The 15,763-nt window shown below is 45.7% G+C and overlaps 1 protein-coding gene across 1 annotated transcript in view; it reads right to left on the reverse strand.

The window, feature by feature from the left end:
- Window positions 1-15,763, reverse strand: part of LOC131268725 (optomotor-blind protein) — a 125,312-nt gene that overhangs the window by 83,445 nt on the left and 26,104 nt on the right. Inside the window, exons 2-3 of the mRNA XM_058270994.1 lie at window positions 9,889-10,002; window positions 9,613-9,766 (exon numbers count right to left, since the gene is read on the reverse strand). Coding sequence (XP_058126977.1) covers window positions 9,613-9,766; window positions 9,889-10,002 — 268 coding nt within the window. The remainder of the gene's footprint in view (window positions 1-9,612; window positions 9,767-9,888; window positions 10,003-15,763) is intronic.

Raw genomic sequence — 15,763 nt, forward strand, 5'->3', positions numbered from 1 at the left:
ATCAAGCTTTTACCGTAAGAACTGTTCGGTGATCTACATGTTGTTTTTGACAAGCCAAATTAAAGTGTTAAACGAAAAGAATATGCGTTATTTCATGTGTCTCTATACTAATAGAAGGTTATTAAACCGTTTACATTAATTTAACGAGATAAACATAGAAATTTAATTGGGCCAACGTTAACTAAAACCACAAATCAGGAAAAAATGCACAAAGTTTAAATAAAATAAGTTAAAATAAATTAAATGAAATATATCGAATCCACAAAACCGGAAGAATTCGAATAAATAATCATAATGAGAAGAAAATGTTACTTCACTTTAAAACCACGTGACACAGTCAAGATCGTGCTTATGATTGCAGCCGTTACGCGGTTTAGCATGCGGGGTTCGTTTCGCCAAAAAAAAAAAAACACACACAAAACCAAATTATGGACGAAGGCGTACGAAGGCGCGCGCGTTGAAGAAAATTGGCTCTATTATAAATATGGACGGCTACCGGTGTCGAATGCTTAATGAGATTTTCGGTGCGAAAGAAAACGGAGGTTTAAATAAATCAAATTGGATACTGAAACGGGGCAGGTAGGTAGGTGCGAGGTGTACGAGTGATAAAGGTAGCAGTCAACCCCGGTTCTTCTCCCCCACCATCCCCCAACACTCATCAATTGTATCAGCCTGACCACAACGACACACGTCGTTGTGGGATCGTTCCTAGCTCCTTTCCTTTCGATTCCCGAGCCGATCGTTCAACCACTTTTCCCTGTCCTAGGCAGTCATCCGAACGCTTGCGGAAACCCATCAAAGACATTTCGGGGTTTGGGTCCACAAATAAAGTGTGGCCCGGCCGCTCGGTCGCTTTGATCCCGCCCGGTGAAGTGTGCTGCGATCCGGGTTCGGTCCTGGTTTACATTCGGTCACCGAAATAAAAGACACTTATCCCCGTGTGGCCCCATGAATGTACGAAAATTGGCCTCTCAAGTGAACGCCATCGCCATTGATCAGGGACCGTTTCCGTACGAGCGATTTGTGCAAAAACCCGTTGCCATCGGAGGACATCCCGCTCCCAGAAGGGATTCTTCTCCTGGACTGCCAACTAACCGCTTCACTGAACCCGAACTGGAACCGGAACCCAAAACTCTCGGCCTCATCTCTTAGACGAGTGCTCTTGTCTCCTGTGTCCTTTTTTGCCACGAGGAAACGGAACCACGTGCGTGCACACTTCGGCCACGTGTGTGGCTTTGTCGGTGTGTGTGAACATCATTATTCCCAACCAGCAACTTACGAAGGTGGAAAGGAATTCGTTTGATTTCGTTCGCTTCTGGGTGGAAGAATAAAGTGAGCTAATTTTAAAAGCACACTCACATACACACAATAATACTGGTAAATTGGCCAGCGACACCAACAAGGCGTAGCGATTTCGAGGGACACACACACGCCAAGTACCCTTGACGTTGGGCTAATTTTACGCGCCATCAAGCAAACCGTCGAATGTGTCCTAACGAAAAAAAAATTAACTGAGGTAACAAAGAGAAAGCCAATCCTTTCAACATTTTATAATCATAAATATGCAGACAAAATTGATTCTTTATTTATTTTTTATTTTTTTGTAAAAGATCACCCGATTTTACTTGACATTAAATCACAGTTGGCTGTGTGCATCACCATTTGGACAGACTGTTTATTCAATCCGCGTTTGGTTACCAAATAAAAAGCCACTTTTCAGCTGTTGAGGGGGATGAAAGTAGGATAAGCTCCCATCAAACATCATGCTGATCAAGTGCGGTAGCAGCCGGGCTACTGAAAGGAAAATATGCCTCACGAGCGAAGTGACACCATACAAAAAGGCGCAAGGCAAATTTACACTCCCACGGAGGGAGAAAAGAAATGCCAGAACCCACCCGAAACAGAAGACCATCTTCCAACCCGATGTGTTAGAAGTTTACCCAAGAATCAATTGTGGCGTCAGTCAGAAATGATGATGTATTGAGCTCACTTTAGAGACGTTGTTAGAGACGAACCAAACTTTGACAGGCCAGTTGGAATTGGATTTGGTTTTCTCCCTAGTTGGTGGTGGCATCGGTGGGAAATCCCATCACGCGCGCGGCTCAGGTGACAAGTCAATATTGAGATGCACCCAATAGCTTCCAGATGTGCGCCGCATTCTCCCGGCCCCGTGTGCCCTTTTCTCTTCGCCCTTTTCGAGAAAGGGAAGTTATGATAGCGCAAATAGAGAACGGATTCGGCGTTCGCGGTGGTTGTTTGTTTGGGAGGCATTGGAAAACGGGGAAAAACTCACCACTGTTTGTCTGTTTGCCAAGTCTTAATGCGCTCGAGTGTGTGCCGCCCTGATGCGCCCGGATTAAGGGACGCCGCCGTGTGCATTTGGGGGGGATGGATTAAACGTGTGCGACACTTTACACCTGTAGCTTTGAAAGGTGGGCCAAAATTAACTAAATCTGTCTCTCAGATGAAGTACTTTGATAGCTTCAGCTAAGGCATTTTTCAACTGAACAAAAGAAAATGTTTAATTGTGTAAATTAAGAGTTCTTCTTTTTACAAAATTAGATTTGAACAAAAATGGGTATGAATAGGTATTTTCTTGTCTAAATCCTATCAGACATCAATTGCATTTGGCGAAAAATCAATTAGAAGCCAAAACGTTCTCACGATGATCTTGGCTTGTTTTGGTAAAACATTCATGACCAGTTCAAAATCGATTCTGTTCGTTCGTTCGATGTTTTATATGATCGTATTTTAAAATCTTATTTTACAATTTTAACGAAGACGAAAATATAAGCAATAAATCAACACTGATTGAATGTATTGGATGCCGATTGGGAGTTTAAAGTTTTTATTATAACTGTTCTGTTTTGATTAATTCTTGCCAAGGTTGTTCCATAACAAATCCCTTCAATGTTTGAAGAAGGCAAATGCATCAAGTGTTAAAGTGTTAAAGTGTGTTGACATAAATGTCACGAAAAAATAAAATATCAACAATAATTCAACAATGATTACACGTTTGAGAAAGGGATAGGGTGTTTAAATATCTTATTAAAACTGTTTTCTTCCGATTAGTTCTTGCCTAGGTTGTTCCATATCAAACCGCTACAATGTTTGAAGATGGTAAACCAATCAAGTGTTTTCTGATAAAAGCTATTCTGATTTCAAAGTAATAGAAAAAGGATACTATAAATTAAAAATCATGTCTACCATGCTTTTACCCAAGGACTCTGCCTAATGTAATGATTGAAATGTCTTGTGCCACTTGTAAAAACCATTTGAGCGATTTTTCTGCTTAAAATAGACATTAAAAGAGTTGTTATTTTGTAATCTTTTATTCGTCAACTAACTGAGCACTTTTCTCTGTTCTGTAAGGTCTTTTTTTGAAACGCGTAATACGCTTTCTTTCAGGTTACAGTTAAGTTTGTTAAAATCGAGAACAAAGCGGGAAAGCGATGGGACAATTGAGTCAAAACTGCACAGACATTGTACAAACGCAACCGCAGGCCATCGGGTGTCTTTATCTTCGATCGTGGCAACTGCTCTCTTTGTGCGCACATTTTGTGCACTCACAATCAGGCTGCAAACCTTTTTCTGGATTAGAGATTTCCACACACCACCCCCATCCCCAACCCACCCCGGGAAAAGGACCCCCGGGTGCTCGCGGGCTGCCGACTAGCAGCATGTTTGCGGTTTCTGCCAGAGGCAGAATCGCGATGCGATATCGAAAAATCTGCCCTAGCGCAAAGAAGGTAGGCCCTTTCAGCCGCAGTCAACCGTTTGCCGACCCGCTCCCCCTTTCCCGTCCGCCCGTCCATAACCTCGGCAAATCTTAAAAGCCAATTTGATGCCCTAGAACTAGAGCGACTCCCTGAGAGGCGGCCGTTTTTCGCTAAGGAAATACCTTTTTGTCCCGTGTGTCCTTTTGTACTTTCGCCGAAAACTTCGCTCGCAGAAGGCAAACGGGACTTGCCTATGGGTCGACTCAATTACCAAAAACCGGTGGCTAAGCCATCCGCCCCTACCGCGGACCCATGCAACCTTTTCCCGAGTCGAGTGCGTCGAGCTCGACCACAATGGGATCAATGTCTAAATAATATTCCTAATTTTCTAAAACATTTCATTGTGCGCCATTGCAAGCGCCCTTTTTGCAATTCCGCCGACGATGGGTTTTGCTGCTTGTAAGTTTCAACAGCCCGGAGCGCTCAACCAACCGACCTCAGTACACCTTTTGCCCGAAAGGATGTCTTCGAGAAGGTTTGGGTTTTCCGTCTTCCATCACGAAACGATACGGGCTTCCGATTGTTTGAGGACCGTTCAAGGACTGCGTTCGGTTCGTGTCCTCTGGGCATGTGGCACAATCTTGAGCACACACACAAACGCACGCAGGAAAGGTAAAAAGGAGCACCGATTTCTGGTTCCTTAGGCGACGGGAATAAATCGAGAGGCCGGCCGGTAGAAAGGCTCCTCTCGAAGGAGGAGAGAAGAAAAGAAGTGAATGAAACCACGACGAATAGTCCTTCAGAAAGTCCTTTCAAGGAAAGAAATCCGACGTATGGTTGATCGCTTCTTGCCTCCTTTTATCGTCCTCCTTGTCCTTGTGCTCCTAGTACCGAGATCCTTCCAGAGCAGATCACATACTGAGGTTCCACCGTTACCGCGATTAGAAGAGCCGTCCTTCTGTCACTCAACGGTTCAGTCAACCGGGGAAACCCAGTTATCCTTTTTTTTCTCTAGCCATCCTTGCGCCGCTTTTCGGTCCTCACGGCGTTCCAGAAGACGCACGCACGCACTGGTTTTATCTCTGATCGGTCCACTACCCTCGACCAGTCGGTTCCGTTTGGACCTATTCGACCCTTTTGGGAGTATGTCCCGGGCAAGGTAGCCTGCACCCGGGGAAGTCCAGCACCGAAAGATATTGGATTAATGGCATGTCGGAGTAATTTTCGAACAAGCGATTATCGCATTTTTTTACTACCACACGCCTTCGTCCGGGAAAGGTCCTTCAAGCCGAATGCCACCGGAGATGCGAGAGAGAGAGATAACTGAACTCTTAACCACTCAACCACCGAACACACAGCCCCGCTTCCTTATCTCCTCTTGAGTTCCCATTAAACAGACCCTACCCTTTGCCCGTCCGACGGAAGGGCGCGCTCGTCAGCTGTCGGTAATTAGGAGGATTCGGGATACGCGCCGATAAGCTATCTGTCACCTTCGCAATCGGTTACAACTTTACTACCGCCTCAGCTTCTTCGGTGTAATGGAGCGGCAGCACGGTAGCCGAAGGTAGCGAATTAATAGCGCTCATCCGCAGGCGGTTCTTTCCCTTTGACGACAGGTGAACCGCGTCGGATCAAATGTCCCATGAAAATGTATTTTAAACACGAGGCCACATCTGGAGAACGTAAGAAGTTTCCTAAGCCGGTCAAGAATGTCCTTTGGTTCGGTATATAACCAATGAAATCGATTCTTTGCCGACTATTAATCTCAATACTATCTATTTTTACTTCTATTTTTACTTCATTTTGGTAGAACTCAAATAAAATCCTGATGCTTTTTCAGTTTGCCGGTGATTTCAAAATAATTTTATCTATTTGTTTAATCCACTGTAACTTTTGATTTATATTTTGTTTTTTTTATATTTTGGTTGTAAGGTTTGATTTTTACTATACTGATTTATCGTTTTGGTAGATCGTTAATTCGAAACATTCTTGTCGAATTCTTCCTATTTGCCACTGATTTCTAAATAATCTAATTTATTTGTTAGGTAAGTTTTGAAATTTCTATGTACAATTTTTGTTAATTTGTATTGTTTATATTTGAAAAGAAAATTGGAATAGAAAAGTATCAAAATGAAACTTATAAAAATCATTTTCATGATCTAGTACTTTAAAAAGTAGGTTAAATTCGCAAAAATTATCTAGCTTCAGATGAAAAGATAGAAAACATATACATATTTCCCTATGTCTGACCTTACATCTGCTTAACCGATTTTCTTAAAATTATAAAATTTAGTTATACCTACAATGGTGTCAATCAACATGGAGTTATCAACATACTAGATTAAGAACTAATCGTTATTTTTCGTTGGCAAAATACTATCTGACAATAATATGACAAGAGTGAATCTGTAGTAATAAAAAATCAATCTAATTCCACTTTCTTCTCTTTTTGGAGCTCATCCCCATTCATTAAACTTTCCTCAACCTTCAACGTTCTTGAGCTAATTATGTGACATACAGTGCACAAAAACTAATTTTTTTATAATAATTTTGATCTGTAAGCTCAATGAGGCAAAATAAGCACAAAATTTCCCCAAAGAAAACAACACACTCACACACACACGGTATCTGTTGCGGTTGTTCAAAATAAGACTAGAAAAAAAAACTAACTCCGATTATGGTTGCAAGAGTTTGTGAGACAAAAAACTAAATTACGAAAACCAGTAGCACGACGAACCACAACACCAACATTCTCTATCAAATTCTGGTGGCTACTTCAGGCACTCGCGGCTTGCGAGATTGCGCATTTCAGATTCGGTACCCTGCCCGATCACCTCCCGTCCTCTGCAGGCGGTTTGATGCGGTTTACTCGCTTGATGGCTGCTTTTGCTTCTCAAACAAATCCATCCATCCATCCATCAAGCGGGCATTTGCTAAAAACTTACTGTTTGGAGTTTTTCGGTCTCCTTTTTTTTTCTTCTACCAGAGCTAGACAAGATCCCGGTACAAATCCCGAATGCCCAATGTCGTCGTTCGGGCCCGCGAAATCAGTCGCACACACTGGTCAGCCTCTTCTGCTTGTTCTTGTTTTACCCATCATCATGTCATTATGTCGGACGCTTGTTTTAATTACGCTCCTTCCGCGGCATTTGCTCGTGTGATCTCTCGCCCGTTTCCCAGTTTTTTGCACCATGCGGTTTTCTTCTTCGGCTTTTTTTCCCCGATTTTTTCCTTTTTTTGTGTATTTGTTTGTCAGTTTTCATGCTTTTCTTGTTGTTCCGAAAAACCCCTTTTAGCAGCACGATTTGCGTTTGCGTTCGCATTGTGCGGCTTGCGCAGCGCTTTACGCAAGCATTTGATTTTTATTTTGCTCCATCCGAATTGACCGATTTGTGGATTTGCTTGAGCCAGAGCCCTGGTTAAATGTTTGGTGTCTGTCCTGACCGCGGACCCCAGGACCTGTCCTTAATTTGTTTCCTTCAGCCTCCCTTACGTTTGATGTTCATCGGTTCGCGCGCTAAGTGCGTTTGTTGATTACTTCATCGTCTGTCGGCGAAGGCGAAGGCGAACGAAGAAGAACCACCGCCAGAAGCCGAACCGAACCAATCTACTTCTGCCATCAGTGCGAGATTTCAGGGTGGAGGAATTCTTTGACAAGCACGACCCAGCGCCGCCGTCACCGTCTAGCGGGGATTGTCGGTTTGCCAGTTATAGACAAATTTGGTACGCTATTTGGCATACACACCGACACACACACAACGGGACCACTTAATCAGAGTACGCGGGGTTTATACGCTCGTGTTGACTTTAATGGCCATGGTGGTGAATAATTTTTATTTGCCTTATCGCGGCACACAAACTCGGCCCACAAAATCGGGTAAGTAAGTGCGTGATTTTGTCGTCGTCCAGACCAGGTCAACCGATGCGAGTGCTGGGGGAGAATGGTGTCCGCTGGTGTCTCAATGTTTTCGCTCCCAACCCATTATCAAATAATAAAGCGAAGTAGTAGCGAGGTCACGAGATTTCTGGACCTGGGGACCAAACCGGTGCCCTACCTTTGATAATTGCCGGTCGGCCGATGCGGGGCGTAAGGCAGGCTTTAACTGCAGTCGCCTGTTTGACACTATCAGCTCGATGTTTTATTGAAAATCAAATTCAAATTTGGATTTACGTTCACCAACTAAAATTCACGACTTCGCGGTATAGGAACCCAAGACGTCTGGGTCGTAAATGGTCCAAATCTGAAATCTATTCGCAGAACATGGATTATTGGGAAGCTGTGGATGTCAATTTCTTGGGATAATAATTCGAGAGATCACATTCCTTAGAAAATAAAACCTTCGTTCTCTTAGGAACTGGTCCTTAAACCGCTTGTCCACATTCGTATTTTATTGAACAGCTATTGCCTGCAACGTAGTTGATCTCACCAGTGGAAAAAAAGCGATCATGAACGACAGTTAATTAAGAGTGAATAAACAGATTGTCCAACATTTGCGCTCCAAGCAAATCGTTCGTGTGAGGCAAGGAAGAAAAAAAAACCTACCGGGAACCCTCTTCAAACGTAGCTCCTACCGACTGTCCCCGTCCCGGTAATGTTCAGTGGTCGGCCTTCCACCAAACAACAACGGTTCCATTGTTGTGTAAATAAAATAAACCTCAGCCCACGGCGCTTTCATGTTTGCCGCCACGCAAACCAATCGCCCAGCCCGACACGATGCGTGTCATCGTAGGCCAGCGACTCCTCTCCCGGAGTCTGAGAGATTGAACTCACTTGGAACCCGGAAGCCACCGCCTCGGATCGAGACGTATTATTTATTGATAGTAAACACAATTAAGCAGCGCCTTAAGGCCGCCCGAAGACCCACGCAAATACTGGTGGGTTCGAGAAAAAAAAAACTGGAACTCGTACGAAGGTTAAGCAGTGTTCGGAATAATTGTCACAGAACCAGGAGGCCGGAGGCTGATGGTGGTGCGTCTGCAGTTTGCGTAAGTATATCGGCTCAAGACTTTTGCGTCGCATTCCGGCTAATTCCAGCTGAGTGATTGTCTACTGGAGCTACCTGAGTTGGTGTTTGCCCACCGACGGAGCGTTTTGAGTGGGTCCATTTTTGGGGTTAAAGAGACATCATTATTTCACCTTAACGCCACCAGGAGCGGGGAGTAGACACTATCGTCTAACAAGACTCCCAGGAGTTAAGATCGGACGTCGTAGAACTTCTACCAGACGCCGGTGGATGCTGTTGCACAGCAAGATCCATTAACCATCGCCGAAGACACAAGCTCCAAGTGGCTCCCTCGTCTGCAGTCGCGGGCTGCCGGGTTTACGAGGCGGCATCAGTTCAAAAGACTCGTCCGGCTCCCGGTGCTGAAGCGGTGGCGTTGTCGGCGGCTCTATAAAACCGACGCGCTTTCCTTTTGCGGGTTCAGCCGCGGGTCGGGAACTCCTGACTTTAAGGACGGATGCCATAGGATGAGCTACTCGTGAGCCGGGGCGGGGTGGGAGAGAAATCAACGAAAGACATTAATGCACGCGTGCGACGAAACAATTTGAACCTGGGCGGAGTGGGCTACTGGGTTTCGGCTTGTTAATTACTTTCTTAATGGTTGTTTTTTTTCTTGTACACTGTTTTTTTTCTCTTCTGCCCCTAAGCTTCGGAAGAACATAAACGGATTCATCTGTTCTGCGTCATTAGTGTCCCAGTGGAAAGATGGTAAATTGAAATAAATCTTTTATGACCGCGTTCCTCCCCACCTTGGGCACGCAGAGGACACATTTCGCGCGGCGGCGAGGTTTAGCAAACTCAACTCCACCACTATAAACAATCCAGCTGTCAAACGCAAATCGAAAAACGAAAACACAAGCGTATATGGAAGGCAACGAAAAGGTACTTACAAATCCGTGCTTATCACTAATGTTGTTGGTAAGCTTCAGCTTGTGAAACGAGACCACCTTCTGCATCCACTGTTCGCCGGTCGACGGCGAGTCCGGGTGGATGTACATGCGCTTGGGCATTTCCGGGTCCGCCTTGCCCGCCACCATCCACCGGCTGCAAAAACCGGAAACGAAAAAAACAAAAGGGTTGGATCAAGTTGCTCTGGTTTGGGGTTTTTGTTTTTCCCTTCTCCTGCACAACTGTTCGTTCTGGGAGTACCATAACCTCAAACTTACCTGTTGTGAAACTTGTACCGGTAGTCGTCCGCCGCCACGATGTCGAGCAGCAGAATGTACTTGGCCTTCGCGTCCAGACCAGACACGCGGAATTTCATCTGCGGAAACATTTGCCTGTGAAGGGAAAACGAGAACAGAAGTAAGGGTGGATTAGTATTCTGCGAACATTCGAGATGCAAAAGTAGGAGCGGAATGTGCGGGTTTTCCACGAAAATTAAGTGATAACTGCGTGCCGCAAAAGTGCCACAATTAAACCGTAAATATAATTTCCTAACGACTGCCTCGCTGCATAACGACGCGACGTCTTTAAAGGCTGAAAAATTACCGCTAAAGGCCTCTCCAATAAAACTTTCATCGCCCTTTTTGGGGCTCCACTGATGAGCTCAAACGAAAGGTGGACAGTTGCTCGTTAAACGTTGCCATCCGTGTCGAAGGGTGTTTATTTTTTGCGAAACTGCACTCCACCGAGCGCTGCACGCCGTAAGCTGATCCGTTTTGGTATGTCGTCAAATTATCCGCCCCGAAAATATCCGTCCAACCGAACCTTGGTTTAACGACGAAAAACCCGTTCCGTAAGCCATCTTCCTCACAACCACAACTGACAACTGACGAATCTCATCAGGGTGGTAGAAAATGGTGGAATTTTAGAACAACCTCCCTGTTAAGCCGGTGCCGATGCACTCTCGCCGGTGGCCATTAAATCACGCACCCGGAACCGGACCACGAAAGGTTATATATTTCTGTCCGTCGCTCGTCGACCGCCGTCGAAGGTGTCTATTGAATTTATTTTGCATTACTTGTCCCCCAGCCCTCGGAGGAGCCATTTTTCCCTCCCCGAATGGCTCGTAAAAACCATCCAAACGGAGTAAATTTAACCATTCCGAAGCCCTTTCACCAGGGGGAAGCGAGTTTGTGCCTGTCAATCTTGGGCCCCATCAACGCCCACCGGGGGCGAGGCTGCTGTCCCGGTTCCGGTTCGCTGGTCTGTCGGCTCACACGAACGCACACACCGTTGGCAACACCTTCGGGCGTGTTATCTGCTACATCTTGGCACCCCGAGGAAGGTGAGGGGAGGGGAGAGAAGGGGTGTTGGTGCGGGGAAGCCAGTTAAGATAGCTCTTTTAGTACAGTTTTCATCCAAAGTCATCTCTTCCTCGACCGAAAACTAGTTTCGAGTGTGTGTGTGTGCAGTGAACTCCGGGTGTAACATAACCTACAACACTGGTCAAAGCACCCTTTGGGGGGAGGAGGCGAGCCACACCAGATAACAAGCGGAAGGGTGGGGTGTTTTTTCGGGGGGAAAGAACAAAAATACGAACCCAGAGGTGAATATTTTAATTAGCCTTTGCCGCCTCGGAAAACTCAACCAACCGGGAACTATCCGGTTAGGCGTAAGTGTCTAAAATGGCTGCCCAAATGTTCGTACCGGACTGGACTAAGGGCACTTTTCCGCAGGGGGTTTCCTCCACCCCAACGGCCGTACAACCGAAGCGTGGGTTTTAATATCGTAGTGGCCCGAAAAATCCCATCCTCTTTGAAGCCCAACCAAACAATGCTTTATATCTGACAGCTCGGGCGAACATGGAACTCGGGACGCTCGGATGTCCGACCGCGATAGCACGCCAGCAAACCGCCGAGCCATCCCCTCTCCCACCACTCGATCCCACTTTCCTTCCGAGTGATTTTATAGGTGTGGAAAACGCCAGACTTTTCATGATAATTATCATCCCCGGACTTCTCGAGAACGCGAACTTAGTTTCAAAACTTACACCATCCAAGTCGGCGACCGGTGGGGTTTTGGGAGGGGGTGACGGCATACGAATGTGTACATTATTATGGTCGTAAATTATTTTCAACCCAAGGCATCCCACCCGCCGAGGGGGGTGGCTGGATCCGGCCGGGCGGGTGGTCGTAGCTGCCGGAATATCAGAGGTTTTGTTGTTTGTTTAATGAGCAACAAGCGGCGGATGGAAGGGAAATGACCAAACCCGGCCCGCGCTCGGGTTGGATGACGCCGAGCGGATGCTTTTCTTCCGGTTTTCGGCGGGGCTTTTCGGCGAAATAATGGAAATTAGAAGGAAAAGAGCCGGCGTCTGCGTGAACGTTGGCGTTGGCCTGCCGGGGGAGGTGGCTTTCAAAACCTTCTGCTATCTGGATGGTCTGCTTAGCTTTCGAACGCTTTCGGAAGCGAAAAATGGCTGGCTCTTTTTCACCTCCTCCTGCCCCTTCCATCCACCCATCCATCCGTCCAACCATTTTCTTCTCTGCCAGGTTGGATTGTCTTAATTAAATTTTCAAACCATTCGCTCAGGTGGTAGTGTGTTCGTGGGACAACACAACACACGGTGAACACTGGTTTCCGACATTCCTGACGTTTTGGCTTTTTTGGGAGCTGCATTATAAAGAAATTTTACTGCCTAGCCGAGTGAGGTGAAGCTTGTTAATATTCGTTACTTCGTCGCGGACGGGGCACGTCGAGATCCGTCGCTTTCCTGGGCGATAAATCATCCGTCATGCGAGTGCGCATGAAGTTTTGGATGGGCTGTCGTTCGCTTTGCGTTCGTACACCATTTTTCACCGTAACACCGTGTCAGTATCGCTGACCAAGAGTGACTTTTCTGATTTAGTTTGCTGTAAACCAATGGAGCTTTATTTATTTGAAGCACTGGCAAATAGGTTATCCATTCTTTTCTAATATTTTATTTGAGAACATTTTTTGTAAGCTCAGCGATTTAAATTAGAAACCGCCTCAAATCGAAGTACTTTTTAAAAAATTAGAATTTTTTGGTAAAATTATAAGCCCTGAAGGTATCAAGTACATTGTTCTTCACATCATAAAAAGAATTGGCTTTGATTGGCATCCCTTGAAACATTTATGATTTAAGAGTGACTTTCTTGATTTAGTTTGCCTCAAACCGATGGAGATTTATTTGTTTGAAGCACTAGCAAGTTGGTTTTCAATTATTTTTAAATATTTTATTTTAGAACTTATTAAAATCAGCAAGATATATTAATATTCGAATCACATCGAAGTTCTTCAATCAAAGGTTTCAGAATGGTTTGAAAAAGTAAACGTTAAAAGTATTACAACAGCAAATTGCTTATCAATTCTATTTTAATATTTTATTTTAGAACTCATTAAGAACAGCAAGATATATTGAAAAATCGAGTCACATCGAAGATCTTTAATGGTTTAATAAAGTAAATCTTGAAGGTATGAAGAACATTCTTTTTCGCGTCACAAAATAATTGCCTTTGAATGGCGTCGCTTGAAACATTTATGTTGTACTCATCGAATAAAATCATAGACATTCATGTGATGTGTAAAAAAACAAAGAACTCTTCTGCACAAATTGTGCTACAAATATGCAGTTTATTTTATTCTTCTGCACATTTAAAACAAACTGCATAAAAGACGCTAGTTTGCCCGGGTACCCGGATCAATTAGAAACAATTATTCTACGGGCTCATTAATGCTTCCTCGCCCGCACTGATTATTATTCCCGCTTAACAGCATACAAATGGTTCCCATTAATAATTTCGCACCCTCTCGAGGTGGGTGCGCCAGGTGCTGAAGTAATTACACCGATCGTGCCAAACACCCAACCCTGCCAGAGCTCATGCCGTCAACATCCGTTGGTGCACTGGAACTGCATACCTGCCGCCCACACTAGACACCCTTCCCCACGTTGGCTGAAGCAAAAACATCAACATGCCAAATAATACTGCACGCCTCGTTGCGTCCGATGCACGTCCGATCGAGCGGTTGAGCATCCGGACGACCTTCATGATCGGCGTGAACGAGAGTGTGCTAAATACGGGAATATTTTTGCACAAAATTTAAAGCACCAAAGAACTTGATTTGAACCACCAATCATTAGTGCTAGCCGATGGGTTACAAAACCCTCTTAAGGCGTTGTAAGTGTTCAAGTCATCACCATTGAAATACTTGAGATAACTCTGCCTTTCCTGATCATTTGTGTCAACATTTTACGCCACTAAGCCGAGAGTGTTTGGAAGATATTAAATTAAATGTAGATCTGAACGATCGTTTGGATCCTCACAATTTGTCATCAGCTAAGCATGTTTATACAAACTTGAATAAAAACAAGGCGAAAAAGAAGACTTAAACACAGTTGACGAAAATTAAAATCAAATCTGTCCCATTTATAACCGGATTAACACCAATCAACGCCACTCGAAAAAACACACCAACAAGCCCGGTGTGTCAAAACGAGTTCCGGATGATGGTGCCGATACCACCGGACACCGGAAGCGCACCAGCGGCGTCGGAGTGGAGGATTTTTCCATCGCGATTGTGTGCGCGATATGACTTAATCACTGTCTCGCGTGATAAACCCACAACTGGAGCTTCGGGTGGCTAACCGGCAAAAACATGGTCGTAGCCCTTCACACCACACGAACGAACCCAAAAAATCTCTTCTCCCGATGCGGAAGAGACCATCATCGCCACGAACATTATCATCATCATCATCGGCAGAGGATGGTTGTAAGCATGGCACACGAAACCGATCATTAACAACGCTAACTGAGCGGAGAGGCGACGCCGTAATGCACTGAATGTGGAAAAAACAAAACAAAACAAACGTAATGAATAAAAAAAGTGGAACACAAGGGACTAAACAGCTTCCAGGAAAATTGATATCACTCGATGCGGTTTTATCATCAGTAGTGTTAACAAAATTCCTGGAAGAATAAAACTGCCCAGCATCACACCACGCACCAAAGCGGTTAATTGTCACAAGTGCGTTCGCACGGAAAAAATAGGGAACTAATAAATATGGTGTCGTAAAAAGTCACTCACGACTCAAATTAAAACTAATGCCCGCGGGGAGCAGGAGAAAAAAGAGGGTCCAACGGCCCAACGGAAGCAAAACGATAATCTCCTCCGAGGCCGGGGCGGATGCATCCAACATCTCGTGTCACCCGACAACAGCCGCGGGGACGTAAATCAGTGTTAATGAGATGATGATAGTGAGCGCAAACTGATGACACACCGAAACGACGCGCGGTGTGTGTACAACACGCGTGTCCAACGGTGATAAAACCCTGGGTGAGGATCGTGAGGGATCGGCGAGACGGGGAACAAAGGGCCACCGAACAGAATCGAGCGGGCGATACTGCGCTCGCGATGACAGCTCCTCCATGCTCCGTAGTGTTGTCATCCGTGGTGACAACAATCTTCTTGCGCATTGCGATCGCCATAGCGAGGCTGACAGTTCGAGGGCCGATCGAGAGTGAGAGAGAGAGAGAGAGTACAGAAGCGTTCGCCGATTGCGGTCGAGGGAGAAGGTAATTAGCGTGCGGTAAACAGTGCACAAACGAGCCGCAGATCGTTCGAGATTCGATCGAGCGTATTTGTGTAAACACACCAACATTGCGGTACTACGCGTTTGCACCGGAACCGTCGCGCCGGGTCGCCACCAGACAAGCTGTCTATTTTGCCTTAATCTTGGGCCCCTCCCCCTTCCCTCCGCTTGGGCCTCGTAATCTGAACCGCACTGACCCATACACGGTCGGCCAGGGGTCATCGGCACAACGCGACCAGCATCGCATCCCATCGACAGCTCGATCGTTTGACAGAGTCGTTGACTCCTTGCCGGACGGTGACGGATGGTGACACTCTCCGATCACCGCCATCGGCAATCGACGGATTGATAAGGCGCGTCCCTGGCGCGGAACAACAAATTTGCCGACCTCCAAATCGAGGCCCCCGACGTGATGGTTGTTGCTGTCGCTACCAAGGGCAGCTTTTTTTTGTTAACCCCTCGACATGAGGTTTTTTGTCACGGTCCATTTGAGGCCGCTTCCGGTCGAGGCAAGCCGATGCAATTTTTAACTCCCGGGAGGAGAT

The sequence above is a fragment of the Anopheles coustani genome, chromosome 3 (genome assembly GCF_943734705.1).
Source record: "Anopheles coustani chromosome 3, idAnoCousDA_361_x.2, whole genome shotgun sequence".
NCBI classification, from domain to species: domain Eukaryota; kingdom Metazoa; phylum Arthropoda; class Insecta; order Diptera; family Culicidae; genus Anopheles; species Anopheles coustani.